The following is a 16,749-nucleotide window of genomic DNA, read 5'->3' on the forward strand; positions in this document are numbered from 1 at the left end:
GGGCCTGATCGCTGGTTTTTAGTTGTAATAACTGAAGCTGTGCACTGACTCTAGATTGTTCCTCGTTAGGTCCAAAAATAATAACTTTAGTTTTGTTTCTGTTCAGCTGGAGGAAGTTTTGGCACATCCACACATTTATTTGTTCTAAGCATCTGTTCAGCGATTGGATGGGTTTAGACTCACCAATTTGAATTACTGTATTTGCTTTAATTTCAATAGTTAACTTTTGTTTCCTCGCAGTTATTTTTCTTTCCATAGAAACTAAACCTGGTCTGGCATACTGATTGGCTGTGATTCCTTCTTACAGGCATATTGCTGCCATCAACTAATTGTTCTCCCTTTTCTGCTATTAACTTTTTACCTTCATAAACATAAAAAAACCCTTCATCAGTTCATCTGTTTCTTCTTGTCCAGTTTTTTTCTCTCAGATTAAAGGAAAGTTTTCCTCTCCACTGTCACTCCATGCATTCTCAATATGAGGGATTGCTGTAAAGTCAAAGCAAGTGATTAACACTATGTGCTTTGTTTCTTTTCTGCACAGGATAAATTGCCATGGTGACTATTCTTTTGTGAAATCGGCTCGAGATTTAATTAAGCCTGGATAACCGGAAAATCCCGACTTAATCCACTATCCTGGTTTTGTGAAACAGCCTTCTAATCAGTTTCATGTGTTGCTTGAAAACAACTGAAATCAGCTCGATGGAGCTCAAAGACTGAAATGCAGAAAATTATTTAACCAAGAAAAAAAAAATGAAAAAATTAATTAACTAATCATCAAAATCCTCTCTCATTTTCCAAAAGTTTCACTTAGTGGCCCATTTAAAACACTCAAAATGAGTGTTGGATTTTTATTTTTATTTAATTACGGTAATTTATTTATTTATTTAGAGAAGCGGTTGTTTTTTTAAAAACCAAAAGCAGTTTGAGTATTATGTCAAAGTAGAGGTTACAGACATGGGGGCAGAGGGGATTGAATTAATAGTACAAAAATGCTTTAATTGGTTGTTCAGGTTGACTAGGAGTTTCAGGCGCTAATGAAGAGTCTGGTCTAACATCTCACTGCTTCCTGCAGTAAAGTCAGACTTCCTGCGACAAGTTAACTATGGTGTAAAACATCCGCATCTGTAGCGACCAGGGGATCCCTTTCTCTCCTCTCTGGAAATCTCCACGGACCTTAACGACGCAGCCGCAGCCTGGAGGCGCCGTGAAGCTCATTATTAAAGCACAAGTCGCTGACCGCGCAGGACGCTGCGTTTGACTGACACACACGTGTATGTCATTAGATGACACAGGGAGGCTGTGGGGCTCCATTTGTGTCCTGCAGGGGAAATGATGATGATGATGATGATGATGATGATGATGGTGTTAGAGGAGGGGGGATTGTAACGCCTCTCTGCCCTCCGTCCACAGGAAGACTGGATGAAATTGATTCGGGCTTTGCGCAGTTTGTTCGCCCTCATCGCGGTAGAAAGGAAAACGGGCTGGTTCTGTCTCTGAAATGTCTCACCGCTGGAAATGCAGCTCCACGTTTGTCTGTTGCTCTTTTTCTTTACAACAGGTAAGAACAGCAGCTAGAGTCTAATTAGAGCGAATCTGCAGCACTCGCCATATGAACATTTTAGACTAAAACGACAAAATATACATAGCAATTTGTTACTATGAAGAATTTATGTTAATTATATTGATAGCCTAAATAGCTTTTTAGCCTTCGTATTAATGCCTGCTTAACAACGTAAGTGTAAAAATAACCAAAGGAAAGATGATACAAAAAATATTTCAAATGTCTCTGTTGGTTTTTTAGCGGGTTTTTTTTGTTGTTGTTTGTTTGTTTGTTTGTTTTTTTTAAAAATACGTCTTGCAATATCGTCAAGGACGTGAGTAAAACTGAAGGGTCACGGGTGGCTTAGCCCCCCAGGGTAGGACGCCATTTACCTGCTCAGTGAACTGGTTTAACAGCTATTAACTGTATAGTGAGGACGTGCTGTCTACTGTTTTCCTTTCTCTAAAATACTTCCTGCCTTTTCTCCTAAATCGTTAGGATGTGACTAATTAAATCAGACTTGTAAATGTATTGTGCTTAGTGTAAGATTGCATTTAAAATTCTGCAGAATGGGGCTCTTTAATTAAGGGAAGAAAACATGATTCAAAATATATCTTCTGTTTTTTTTTGTTTTGTTTTTTTTTCAATTGAAGGGTTTTAAACGACAGTGAAATTTTATTATTTGGGGAATTCTCATAAGACGTGTTGGCTAATGTTCATACATACTATGGGAAATCTTCATAGCTTGAAACTCAAATATTTACTATATTTACTCGTAGACAAAGTGAGGCGTCATCAGTTCATCCTGACTTTATGCATTTCACAAAAACCAAACCCGGTTCAGGAGGTGCAGCATGTCAAGCCAGGCTTAAGTAATTCAGATAAATGTGCATCAACAGATTTTTTTATTTTTCAGTAAATCAAGATATCGATAACAGATTTACTGATGCTATGTTAGATAAATTGCACACGTCATGCTTCACACCAAACAAACAGCATCTTTTATTGAAGGATTGTGAGGAACTGAAGCACATCATACTAAAGACAAACAATAGCAGCTTGACACAATTATTGCAGACAATTCTTAGCCAATATTGTCATAATCATGCCTGTCATCTGCTCAAATAAATCATTAACCTAATAAATGAACAATGCAAGTCAATAATAAATTAATCTGACAGCTGATTAATTCCTGTTACTCTTTTATTATTTTTTTGTTCCAAATCTTATCGACATTTATACAAAACAAACATGACAGGTCAAAGTTAAATAACATTTTGCAGTATCTGGGGAATATGTGGATAAAATGTTAAATACAATGTGCAAATGACTTACTAATAACTTAGAAGGTCCCTGCCTATATGGCCTTTAATAGTATAACCCAGTGGTTTAACGCACCTGTATCAGATGATGGCTCATTAGAGGCCTAAAGTACGTTGACTTGCTGAGGAGGTTGTTGCCAGGGAGAGAACTAAAACATGCATGCCGGCCCTCGAGGACCCATTTTGGATGCCTGTGTAGTTGTGATGCTTTTTTGTTTTGAAGGGACAATTTCTTGTTTAACTGTGCAAAGGCTTAACGCAATCAAAAGACAGAAGAGAAGATAAGTTATAATGGAGTTTGTAAAATGTATCTTATTAGCAGCCCCCTGGACAGAGACAAAAGGATGTTTATGGTGTAAATATTTTAAATATTGTGTGATTTAAATTGTGAATTACTTTAATTATGTGCCAAAACTAGGGTTAATTCATAATCTGAACCTTATTTTAAGTGAAGTTAAAATTAATCAGTAAAGTATGCTACAACTGATATGGCTTGACTTGATTACAATACCTTTGTTTCTTTTATCAGTCATTTTTTTAATCCACTCATCACTGCAGTGGTCTATTAAAGGCCTTTCTGTCAAACTAGAACAGAGGTCTTCAAAAACACAATAGAACAGTAACATGGACCTCATGGATCATTTTAAAATGAATAAAGATATTTTCTAACATTACAATGTTAAAATAATAGTACTTGACTGAACCAAAAGAAAGTAGTAGTATTTTAATGCAGTGTGATTAAAAAGAAGACCAAAACAGACAGATGTCAGAAATATATTGGTTTCTGATCGGTGTGAGCATCTCACAAACTCCAGGATTAACTAATCTTGGCTGTTAGCCTGGTCTGGAGCAGGCTAGCAGCACAGGATAAATTGCCATGGAAACTTGTGTTACCATTTTTGTGAACCAAATTAAGGTTTATTTAAGCCAGGATATCTGGACAATCCTGGTTTAATATGTTATTCTGGTTTTGTGAAAGAGCTCTGATTGCTAAATCTTGGATGTTTCTGGTAAACAGCCTAAGCCAGTGATGTAAACCGTTTGACCTCAAGGGCTGGTTTCCTGCATGCTTTAGCTCTTTATTTGGTTCAGCACACCTGGATCAAATGATGGTTCAGTAATGGACCTCTGCAGAACTGTGGTGAGAAGAGAGATGTGCCACATTCAACCTTGTGTTTCCTAGAATTTTTCGTATCTCGGTCTGAATAAAATCAAAAAAGCTACAGAAAGTACACTTTTATTCTTTCTTTTTTTAATCTCACATTTTTGCTTTGGTCTTTATGACCATAGCATCAATCGATTAAAAGCTTGCATTCATTATGTCAACCTAAAAACTTGCTTCCATCCAAACCGATATTTAGAGATATCAGAAGGACTATAGTTATAGTTCTCCTAACAGCCCAGAAGAATCCATGATTGTAGTTCTTTAATGCAAGACCATACATGAGATTTTTGTTTTTTTTCTTTTTTCCTAAATAATTACAAATGTTAGGTTTCATCTCTAATTCATCTGGTTCGCTCCTTCTAGATAAAGCTGTGACATCATTGCACCAACACTGTGGTGGAAATGTCACATTGGACCAAGAACCTGAAGGCCACATCACTCTCCTGTTACCTGGGTTCTTTAACCACACCGGCACCCTCAGCCCCATGAGCCAGCAGTCAGAGGAAAGCTTACCACTTTCAAATTGCACTTGGCTGTTGGGCATTCCTCTGAGGAAGAAGCTACTTTTACTGTTAAAATGGACAGAAAGCAATTGGAGGATCTCGCTGAGATGTGCTGAAGAAGATCAGATCCTACAGAGTCGTGGGGAAACAGCATTGCTCTCTGACTGTGATGAAAACAAAGCTGTCCTCAGTTGGACAGGGCCAAGAATTTCCTCAAATTCAATTCATCTGACTTATTGTGGTGAGAAAACACATTCCTCATTTACAGTTTAACCACACTGCCTTTACTTATTTGGTTCATGTGAGCTTTATCCGGTACTCATGAAGTTGTAGTGATGCTTTCTTACTAGCTCTGGTTGTATGAAATGTGTTTTTGTTGCTGTAGAGATGGAACAAGTTTATTCAGGCTTAATCTGGGTGTGTTATTAAACATCCAGTGAAAATGTTTTCACTTAATGTGTCTGTTGGAAATTTATCACACTTACTGTGATGTGTTGGGGGAATGTTGTGATATTTAACTCTCTGCCTCTCTGTTTTTCTGTGTTCTTCCTGGTCATCTAGTTCAGGAAACCGAGAGAAATTCCTCAGACGGTCATTCAATCCACCAACAGCAGCAGGACCCTACTGGTTGGTCGGTGACGGGAGCCACCAATAAAAGCATTGCCACAGCTGCTCAAAGGGTGGTGAAGGGTACAGCAGAGGGCAGAGGTCGTGTCCATAAAGGGCAAATTTGTAGTTTTGGCTCTGCATCCAGCACCTTCTCTCAGGACAAGGAGCTGCTCCAGCCAACCTCATCCCAGTGGGGACTCCCAGTCACTGGGAGAACTGATAGGGAAACTCTCCCTCTTCCTGAGGAAAAATGGAACAATGAAGCGGATACATCTGGAGCGGCTCACCTCGCTGACGCTCCCACGACTGCCATAACACGCCCATATTTTCAGCCTGTAGTCAGTACAGACACCAAAACAGAAAGTCCTACTGGCCTAACCCAAGTGAAAACTGAGACATCCTGGACAGACACCAAAGTCACTCTTTCCATTACCACAGATTTACAAAGATCTACATCTGGACAGATGTTGAAGATGGAGGAGTTTGTTACTCAAATGGATGGACGTACAGACATGCAGAAGAACCAAAGCATTTCCAGTTACAGTGTTTTTAATTCTTCTTTACCTGGGATATTGACGTCTGACAGCAGTACCTCAATAAATCCACATGGTGGTGCTGTTGATCAAACTTCTGAGAATAAACAATCTCACTCGGACGGATTTTACGCGGCTTTCACCTCCATCACATCCTCGAAACCTGTAAAATCCTCCATCAAACAGCATGACTCAACCAGCACAGAGCCCTCTCTGTCATCATCATCTTTCTCACAGGGCTCCAGTTGGGCTCCTTCACCCACCACCCACATGGCAGAGATTCCCACTGGTGTGGGCACTGTGGAGGCTGCTTTACCTCATCCACACACAGCTCAGAGTGACTCATCTGAGTCTGATATTAGTTCTCAGAGAGCTGCTGTGAAGTCGACTGATGGGCTGGACAATACGGATGGGTTTCATACAGTGACTCCTTCCACACAGAGTCAGACAAACTCTCCTGAAAACATGGAGAGGCTCTCTCATTCCCTGCATCCCTCCCCCATCCCGACACAAACACCTGGAATAGACACACAAACGTCGACAGAAGGAATGCAAAGAAGTGGGACTAATTTGTACATCACCACAAACATCATGCAAACTTTGTTTAACGAGGATGGATCTTTTTCTACAACCAGACCAGCACAGATAATCAAATTCCAGACCTCAATGGGTACAACAACTACCAGACAAATGCATACACCATTATTTAGTGAAACTTTAAAATCGCCCATGGATTCATCTACTCCTTCATATGAGCTTCAAAAACAAACTGGGCTTCCTGATGGTACGCAGGACACTTTTCCCTCTTCGATGGCTGAATCCTCCATGGACACAAGCAGCACGAACCCCAAAACTACGTCTGAACCTTCACAAACCTTTCATCTGTTCCTGCCGTCTTCTGCTACAGTCTCTCCAAACAAACACTTTACTACTGAAAATACACCTTGGCACCCAGTGAAATCAGATAGTGGTGATGTGAAGGGGACCACATCCTGGCCGTGGTCTCCAAGTGGCACGATGAAGCATAAACGTCCAGGTGGATCTACTCGGGCCTTTCATCCCAGCCAACAGAACCATTTTGGCGTCACATCATCAGCGTTTATCCCTGCATTTAAGGGGAATTCAACAAAAAGTCCCATCTACTATATTGTTCCAAACCAGCCTGCTACTGTTAGAGGTGGGTGATGGTCAGTTTAGTTTGGCTGTTTCATACCTTCTGAAGTTTTGATCGTTACTAACCAAATCTTTTCAGCAGGATGTCGCTTCCTGATGTGTCAGTTTGTGTCTGCGACAGAAATGTTTTGCTCCCAGTTTAACAAAGAATGCTTTCCAGTTTATTACTATTAGTCTTATGACCCCAGTAAATATCTATTAGAAGATCACAGTAATTTTTTATTTGATCAAGGGTCCTAATTTGCCATATTTTATAAGTAAGTCGACCCAAGTCAGGGTGATATCTAAAATCAGTGTGAAAAGAAAGGCATAGAAGATTTTCTAAAGAAAAAAATAATGCAATGAGATTTAAGCACTTTTGACAATTTTATATATGCAATTCATGGAAAATATTTCCTAAGAAAAATAGATTCTTGTTAACTAAATCTGTAGTTGAAAGGGACAAAATTACTATTCCAAGGGACGGAATGAAGGTGTGAACCGGCAAAGAGGTGCCATCCGAGTTCACTACTGCTTATAATTTATTGTATTAAACTTGATGTTGAGATTGTGACACTTTTCTGTCCAGTGGAATCAGTTGAGCTGCTCCTGCAGATAGTTATGGAAGAATCTCATTCCACTTCAACTGCTGGTCTGGAGGAAGACATAATGCCATGGGTGAGAAAGTGTACTCAGACGATGTTGTAATGGGCACAAATACACACATTTAGATAACAAAGTATCTGTCTGACTTTAGTTTTTTTTCTGCTTCTCCCCACCTCCTGCTTTCCTTTCTCTTTTTTTTTTTTTCTTTTTTTATTGCAGTTGGAGTCCTACCTGCAGAGAGCACCGGGCTTCTGTAAGCTGCTGGGGGTCTGGAGCAGGTGAGTTGATTTTTTATTTATTTATTTATTTTTTTCTTTCAACTGGGAAAAAGGATTATGTTGGTATTTAAGTGGGTGAAGGTTGCATCGGCTAACATTTCTGTGTTTTCCTTTGACCCCAGTGGCCAGGCAGTGCAGAGCCTGGTTGTGTTTCAAACTAGTGAGGCTCTGCAGTGGCTCGGTGTAAACGGAGCCGCGTCACTGCTGGAACGAACAGGACTAGCTCAGGCTGTTCACCAAGGGGAGATGTTTAGATCATGTAGGATCACCAACATCACAGTTGGAGGTGAGCAAACACATCACTGACCAGCACTCAGTGCAAGTTGTCTTCCACATGTAGTTTCTCCACAGTCGAGACTAAAACAGCTTAAAGTTCATCCCTTAATTCCCTGAATGAATTCAGTGAGCTACAGTTGAACTTGTGTTAGTTCAGTTGAACCGGCATGATAAAGCTCCCAATTCTTTCATAAAAAATCTGATTATTGCATCTGGTCTATAGAAGGTACTTCTTTCTAGAAGAAGTGTCTTCTTCTGTGACCAGCGGGAAAAGACGCGTTGTGTCACTAGTCGTCATTCAGAGAACATGCCTGAATATGTATTAATTTCCTGCCACTCCTTCATCAGCTATGCTCTGGACTAGTTTATGTTCCTGCTATTGTCATGCCAGACACATTTGTAAGATGCCTGAAGTATCAGTGAGGTGCTTTGTTGTTTCACTACGTCATGATGATGAATGTTGCTTAAATATGCCTGGACTTTTTGATTACCATCCTGCATACTTTCTGTTTGGACATCTTATATAAAATACCTGTCGTAGAAAGTTTTATATACAGTTACTGGTTAATTCTCTTTAGAGGCCCATGTGTAATTTTATAGATTTGGAAAAGTTTTGCAGTTGAGTGACTAAATATTGCCAAGATTAGACATTTTATGCTGACAGACTCCAGCTGATGTTTGTGTTGGTGTTTGTATTTATGTCCTTTGCCCAAACAGTTTTATTTGTTTTTTGTTTGTTTTTTTTCAGTTGATTTTGTATTCACGTCATATTTAAGGTGGGAGAACTTTTAAATCCATCAACTTGAAATTCTAGCATGTTTGTTTAAATGTTTTCCATGTTTGCTTATGTACCAATACGATAAATTAAAAAGAAGTTGAAACCATCTCAGTTGTAATCAACAACCACAATCATTTAGAAGCTTTTATCAAGTGTGACCTGAATCAGATTACATGTGGAGGAAATTTAATTTCCCTTTGGGATTAATAAAGTATTTTTGAGTTTAGTACACAACATGGGGTTTGTTTTGTGACTTCAATAAAGCATGCAAATCTTTACATTTGTCACCAACTTTTGTCTTTCAAACATATTTTTTTTCAGGCCTGCAGGGCGACGTGTGTAACTGGTTACTGCAGTGTCCATCCGGGTACAAATGTGTCCTCCAGCCCGGCACCGCCAACTACAGCTGCTCCTCCGCCTGCCGCTATGACTACTGCCACCACCACGGCATCTGTACTCACCATCCAGGGCAGCTTCCAGTCTGCCGGTAGCCACATCAGCACACCGACACATTCCGTCTACTTATCAAAAAATAACTCTGAGGTTTTTTTTTCTTTAGTTGTCTTGTAGGAGACGACTTCTGGTACATGGGTCAGAGGTGTGACATGAGGATGACCAGAGCTCGGCTCATAGGTGCATGTCTCACCATCTTACTCATCATAGTGATGCTTATTGGCATTTTGGCTTGTCTGGCTGTGCGGCGCTACCGAGCCATTCTGATCCAGGCAAAAGTGGACCAAACTCGCAGCAGGTACTCGGGCACCTATGATACTTCATTAATAATTTCTTATTATCTACACAAATATTTAAGGTTTCTATTGGGGGAATTTTATTGGTTCATGTAAGTTTAGAAATAGATTTTAAAATCCTTTTGTATGTTAAGAGTTCTGCTAGTTAGCATAATGCTAGCAGGCAAAATCCATCCATCCATTCTCTAACACCCTTGTCCTTAGTGGGGTCAGGAGGGGTGCTGGTATCTATCTCCAGCTAACGTTCCAGGCAAGAGGCGGGGTCACCTGGACAAGTCACCAGTCTGTCGTAGGGCCACAGCTCATATTTGAAAACTAATTTCATATCCTTTGAATTTTATCTAGTCCATTATAATACAACCACAAACTTTGATAAATTTTCACAAAGTCACATATGATTGAAGTGTAAGGAAAATGATGTAGTTTCTTTCCTACATTTTTCTTCAAGTAGTGATGTGTTGAACATTAGTAACAAGTGACATCATGAAGACCGAGAAACATGGCAGACAAGTCAGGGTGAAAGTGGACTTTACTTGTGCACTCCAAAAATCAGGCTTTTAAGGAACAATAACACAGAGACCGATTATAAATAGAGCAACTTTAAGTTTTCTTTCTACAGATTGCTGTAGTCCATGTAGGGGACAGAGCAAATGTGTGGAAGGCAGTGCTCCAGGGCCTCGTGTACAAAAGAGTGAGCAGCTTTCATGCTGAATGTTTGCAGCAGGGATACATTATGAAACTTGCTGTTCACAAAAAAATCAGATGCATAAAACAATGCGTAGACTTGTCACTGCACATGCTGCCTTTATAAATCCAATTAACAAAAAAGGAAATTTTTTAAATTTTTTTTAATAAAAGAGAAAATGTTTCTTAAGGTCAGGGCAGATTTTCACCTTCCGAAAACTACCAGCATACAACCAGAGCTGCAATGGAACAATTTAGATCAAAGCATGTAGCTGTTTGATTGGTCCAGGCCTAAATGACATTCTGGCAAAATTGAAAAACTCTGCAACTGATCCAAATGAGCTGAGTTATTTTGTAATGAATTTCTGTCTATAGATGTGCAAAGCTGCTAGATGCATACCCCAAAGCCCTGCAGCTGTAATGGCAGCAAAAGACGTTTTCACAAAGTATTAGGTTTAGTGGCCGAATACAAATGAACGGCACACTTTCACAAAAAGTGAAATCGTAAAAAGTTGGGGATTTTGGCCTTTTCGGTGAAATTGATCTGATATTGCAATAGACCTGCACTTTTCAAAATAAAATTGGTGATTTTACTGAAATATCATCAACTCCCGTTTCACCCAAATGAAGGCAAATGGTGTGAAGAATATTTTTAATTCTTAGACAAGGAACAAGTAATTCAATGTGTAAATTATTGAATTAACATAACTTTTTTTTTTCTCAATTGGACACAAATTGTTCAAATAAACACTTAATGAATGTGGCAAAATAAAATGGACCGTCATTCTTTGAGACAACAGTCCTGATCACCAATTGAATGCGTTCTCCCATTTTATAAATGTCTTTGAAGGAAAAACAGCTCTTTGTTTAAAAATATGTAGTAATGACCTTTAATGTTCTAACATTATAAAGACCTGATTATTAAATGGTCAATAGAGCGAAATGAAAGCAGTTTAGAAATTATTGGGGGAAAAAAACTGACTTGCAGATTTACACAAATTACACCATCCATAGTGTAATTTTACATTGTGTCATCTGCTACTACTTATAGTTTATGTGTGCAGTTATCGTAGGTTCAACCATTTCGATGAGCTGTCGGGTCGGTTCTGGCTGCGTTCGTGGGCCGACTCCGCAGATTCTCTGGACAACCCTGCCTTCATGCGGTCGGATGAATTACTGCATCTGCAGGCACTTGACCGGCCTTGCTGTTACCATGACGACACACTGTCCCTTCCGTCCACCTGCCCCAGTCATGGGATGCGTATCAACACAATTTATCCCCACAGGTAAACACACACACATTCAACTTCATCCACTATCAACAAATCAACAAGAGAAGCAAATAAGACATTCAGTTCCAGGTGGAGGATTACACTACATGGATTCATAGTTTAAAAAAGAAAGCGCACATTAAACATGTTTAAAGTTTAGAATTTTTTTGAAATTGTTTTTTGAATATCAGCAGGCTGAAATAGTCGCATATTTTATCATCCCACAAACATCTGTTTCCCATCCAGTTGGATGTGAGTGTGTGGGGTCAGTGACCTGTGAAAATGCTCGGCTGTTCCAGAGCTCACCACAGAAGTGAAGCAGGTAGACCTTTGCTCAAAGCAAAATGTAATGTTTAAGTTAAAAAATATAGAGATAATCCTGATAATATAATCCAATATATTTATTTACATAAATATTGCATATATTGGTTACTAGCATTTATCAATTTTTAGAAACATAAGAAAAAATTGGCAGGATAGAAGGCTTTATTTTAAAATGGCTGAAATTAAGAAATCTTTATACTTTTAGTTAAGTTGGTATTGTTAAATTCTGGTTAAGTTTAAAGGACAATAACCCAAATATTCTGTCTTTATTATATTCCATATGGTTACATATTTCACCAGTTCTGAATACCCAGATAATTTGTGAACAAACCATGTGCTTACCGTCCTGAAACATGAATACTCAACACATTAGCATTCACATAAACTGTCTTTCATCTTTCCACAACTATTTATTGAAAGTGATCATCAGCTGCCTGTTAACTTTGAGGATAAAAAGTTATGATACTCAGAAGAATAAATCAACGTTGAGTGATTCAAGCAAATACTTGATAAAACTGAAACTCTTGAACATTTGTAGTTTCTCAGTTTTGTACCTTGACCTCAGATTGCACCAGTCAGTTCTTTGTAGTTTGGTCTGTGTAAATAATCCCTGGGCTTTGTGTTTGCCCTGCAGCTCCCAGTACGGTTGGAGGGGCAGCGGGATGAGCATGGGGGATGGTGTGTTGGACTCGGGGAAGGCCAGTGACCTGTCTGTCTGTAGCTGGCCTGTGGAACCCATTCACTGGACTCCGTTCCCACTTCTGCAGCAGCTGGCATCCCACAGGAATCCCGCAGTGAGTGTCTGACTGTGGAGAGAGTTTGGTAGAGAAGAAGATCTGGTTTCATGATGTTTTTCCTGTTCTATCAGGTCAGAATGTCACGGCCGCGGTCCTACTGCGAAGGCATGGAGCTGGTAGACATGGGAAAGAGTTGGACTGCTTGATGACCTGAGGAGCAAGAATATCTGTTACTGTTTTTATGTTAAATCTAAATGCTTTGTCAATAAAAGATGTAAGGACATAATATATGAATGTGTATTTTTTTCCAAAAGACAAAAACTTATTTTATATACAAGGAGAATTACATAATGAAGCTATTAAAGGTTTATCTGAAAGTTAGAATTGTAAAAACAGTACAGAATATTTAAATTAAGCTAAAATGAAGTCTTAAGCAGTCTGAGATAAATTGTACATTTCTAGAAAATTATTTGCATAGTTTGAAATGTTTCATGGTCTATAGATAAATCATATTGGGTTCTAATACCTTCCAGTGATGGAGAAAAACTCCTCTTTTTGTAATAAAATGGCCTGCTTAAAAATTGTCCAAAGAGATAATTCTCTTGGACAAAACTGGTTCCTCTCTTCCTAACTCACTTTTTTAATTTTTTTATTTATTTATTCAATCTTTAGCATTTTTTTGCATACCCCAATTTAATGTGTTTCTTATTTTACAACAGAGGTATGAGCTCCTTTAGTTACTTTGAAAAATGTGGAGAAAGTCCAATCGGGAAAGCTGACTTTTTATTTCATATGTTTGGTTTTCAACCCTTAGTTTTTTAAATTTAAAGCATTATTGACACCAGTTGGTGAGAGGTGTGAAGCAAATTTCACAAAAACCCATTTCACACAAATGACCGTTTTTAAACAAAATACAGTATTATTGCTTCTACCTGAATTGTTCTTAAATGAATCAATAGGGTCTAGTTTTGCCTGATTCAATGAATACTCAGAAAAACTAAAGTTAGGAAATTAATGAATCGTACAACCTAGACTGGATGAAGAAAAGTGAGTTTGATTGTGAGGATTTGGGTTTTCTGTGTGTTTATTTAGTCCCGGCTGCCTCTTGATTGTTCCCAAATGTCCCTTGTTTCCCCTGATTACCTTTCCTGGGTATTTAAACCCACCTGTGCCTCCTGTTCCCTGTTGAGTCCTTGTTGTGTCTAATGTTCATATCCTGCCTTTGTCTTTTGGAGTAACTACCAGTGTTGGTGTTTCTTTGTCTCATTGCTCACCTGTGCTGCCTGGTTTTCAATGTGGACCAATAAGGCACAATTTTCACTTTTATTGCTCAGCTATTTTATCAACATTACAGGAAGTAATGTTGCTAAAAACTGGCCAGTTTGTTCTTACCAGTTTCAGGGCATTGTAGCATTCCACCTGTCATGGTGGCTGCATGTTAGATTTCCCCTGTTATATATGTGTATTCAGATTTTCTATTTTTAAAACTTTAATTCCTCCATTTCTGGCAGAAACATTATATTGTTGAAGAATTATTCTCTCTGGTTTTTGATGCTGAGCAGCTGAAAAGATTTTTCATTAAACTTTTTTTTGGCCATTTGTAATGATCACTAACCATGGCAACCACTTGGTTTACAGTCTGGAGCAATGGATTAAGAGCAAAACATGAAATAATAGCTATATTGAAGCTACAAATCCCAGATGAATTGAAAAGGAGGCAGCGTGGACGCAGCAGAGCAGGAGGAAAGAAAGAAGTTCAAACCATCTCTTCAATCAATCATATGGTGCAGTTGGAAACTGTTGGCTTAGCTAGTTGGATAAAGTCCAAGCCCTGACAAGAAGTCAGCCAGAGTTCCAGAAATGCAGTGTAACATGTTTTACTGAAATTTGACTGCAGGATTGTATCCATGACCCTGGACTGTATCCATCTCTGCTGGACATCGAGCAGACAGCGTTAAAGAACAGAGGAATAAGTGAAGGAGTAGCAGTTCTTGTCCAACCAGTGAGGTTTTTAATCCTCCCTTTGTGTGGACAGTTTTGTTCTTGTTTTTCTGTTTGTTTCTTACTGGTCATGATATTGTAATGATCAGAGAAATTAATTTTGAGGTTTTCATGAGCTATAAACCTTTGTAATAAAAAGAGAAGCTTGGAATATACAATGTGTAAAGAATCTGTATTATTTTTTTATTAAATGACATTTTTGACAGTTTTCTAATTTATTAGGATTAAATGTTGGGATTATGTGCTAAGATATTTTTTATCCGGTTTTGAATTCTTATTTATACAGCTGTTTGCTATGTTTCTCAGTACACATACTGACTAATCTTAAAATTAAGTCAAAATGCAGTGTGGTTACACACTATGAACCATTTATTAGAATAATTAAATTAAGCAAAATTATCTCAGACATTACTGGTTCAGATATTTGTTTATTTTGAAATTACCAAATTTATTCAAGAATCTTTTAGCACACAGCTCACACAAATGATTAGATTTTTGATCAAATATATGCAAATAGTTGTAGAAGTTTCATCATTGCATTGCATCAAATCCTATCAGTTTGTTCTCTAAAACTCACAAGACTTCTTTACAGCTTTTTCTTTAGTTTACTCAAGCATGCACTGAAGCCACAAGTGTTGTAATTAATGTACTCTGCTGGAATGTGATGAACCTACCCAACCACCTGGGAGAATCCACAGTAAAGGCAAAAAGGCAACAATGCTGTTTCACATTCCCAAAAGTGTAATGTGAAGTAGAACGATAGTGGTTAATTCCAGTAAAGAGGAGGGAAAAATGTTCTAAAATAAAGAAGGATAAGAAGGTAATCAGCATTTAAAGAAGAGAGAGCACCAGAGGTCAGGTAGGGGTGAATGTGGACAGAGGCTACCTGCTGGCTTTTTCCATATATGGTCTTAGTCAGAGCAGAGAGCCAGGCCTGAGAATTTCTCTGTGAATGTGTGAGTGAGTAACGCAGGGAGGAGGGCCTACTGTACGTATGTGTGGTAATTCATGTGTTACTCATGCATGCTGCTAAGTTTTGAAATAGCTTAAAAACAGAGCTCAGATAAAATACTGAGAAATTTCAATGTGGTAGAATGTATCAAAAAATCAAAAATAAATAAGGGGAAAAGACGTTCCTGCCAATACCATTTAAATTAAAATCCCCAAAAACACATGTATACCCTTAAAAAGAGAGATTCATTCATTTCCTCAGACTAGTCACATGATCTGAGCTGTGCATTTTTCCCTCACCATGTGACATCCTCCAATATCTCCTTATATGGACGTCATCCAAAAGCCCTCTTAAAGGGATGGTTCCCTGCCCTGAGTCTATACTTGGTGCTTGTGAGTCTAAAGCAGGATAAAGCCTCTGTGAAAAGCCAGCTCCCTGATCAGCTCATTCAGCCAGCCTTAATGCTGTCCTCAGCTGTGGTCACTTCCTACATACGTGTTTAACAACAGGAAAAAAAGAGTCTCTATAAAACCCTGCTTCCCGTCCCTACTGGTGAGCTGGATTCCATATATCCTTATTAGGAACCCTCAGAGCTTGAAAGAATTCCCAGTGTCAGTTTATAAGTCTTCCCCCAGTGCCCTAATTAAGTTAAAACTGCGGCCTAGCCCTGCCTCTCATTCTCAAGAGGAACACTGCAATATTTGTTCAATTTTAGATGTAGTTATTCCTCCAATAAGTTAAAGTGTTTGCCACGTTTGCAAGGTGAGCACGTATATTAAAATGAGTCATAACATGGCCACATAATTTAATGCCAACTCACCATATTATGTATCATGAAGCCAAAAGGTGTTTCCTGCTCACCTATTACACAAGTGGTAACACATAATGAGATTTACAGTCTGCTGAGTTTTGACGTTTAACACGCCTCAAAATGCCCACGTGTATCTGTCACTCAGATCACCATCATTGTGTGTGAAAGTGTATTAACATGGCTGACAGCAAACCTGAGATTGTAATTTTCCAGTTTATCTGTAGTAACTTTTGTAAACCTAGGCTTGTGTTTCTAAACACATCTAATTCATCCAAATCAGACAAATCATGAATATAATGGTAGGATACTAAAAATCGAAACAAGTATGTTTATGGGTTAAATCATGACAAAATAGACTTTTTCCTTTTTCCAAAAGCCATTAAAATCCTAATGATGAAGGAGGAATAGACAGGTTGGTGTATTTCCCTGACCCTGACCTCTGGCTGACTTAATAAAAC

At 38.6% G+C, this 16,749-nt stretch overlaps 1 protein-coding gene across 3 annotated transcripts; it reads left to right on the top strand.

Moving 5' to 3' along the window:
- The first annotated feature begins 1,052 nt into the window (after positions 1 to 1,052).
- si:ch211-14k19.8 lies at positions 1,053 to 12,815 on the top strand. 3 transcript variants are annotated; one of them, XM_044113109.1, is made up of 12 exons: positions 1,060 to 1,271; positions 1,411 to 1,558; positions 4,391 to 4,771; positions 5,092 to 6,849; positions 7,414 to 7,502; positions 7,650 to 7,708; positions 7,831 to 7,994; positions 9,084 to 9,249; positions 9,322 to 9,513; positions 11,260 to 11,481; positions 12,425 to 12,584; positions 12,659 to 12,815. In XM_044113109.1, the coding sequence occupies exons 2-12, from the start codon at positions 1,516 to 1,518 to the stop codon at positions 12,731 to 12,733; spliced, it is 3,309 nt and encodes a 1,102-aa protein (XP_043969044.1). In that variant the 5' UTR covers positions 1,060 to 1,271; positions 1,411 to 1,515; the 3' UTR covers positions 12,734 to 12,815. The 3 variants fall into 3 exon arrangements, 2 of the variants coding, with proteins under 2 accessions (XP_043969044.1, XP_043969043.1); XR_006370310.1 differs by lacking the exon at positions 12,659 to 12,815 and adding an exon at positions 11,713 to 11,788 and having other exon boundaries at positions 1,053 to 1,558; positions 12,425 to 12,559; XM_044113108.1 differs by having other exon boundaries at positions 1,249 to 1,558.
- The last annotated feature ends 3,934 nt before the right edge of the window (positions 12,816 to 16,749 follow it).

The sequence above is a fragment of the Gambusia affinis genome, linkage group LG04, assembly GCF_019740435.1.
Source record: "Gambusia affinis linkage group LG04, SWU_Gaff_1.0, whole genome shotgun sequence".
Classification (NCBI taxonomy): Eukaryota; Metazoa; Chordata; class Actinopteri; order Cyprinodontiformes; family Poeciliidae; genus Gambusia; species Gambusia affinis.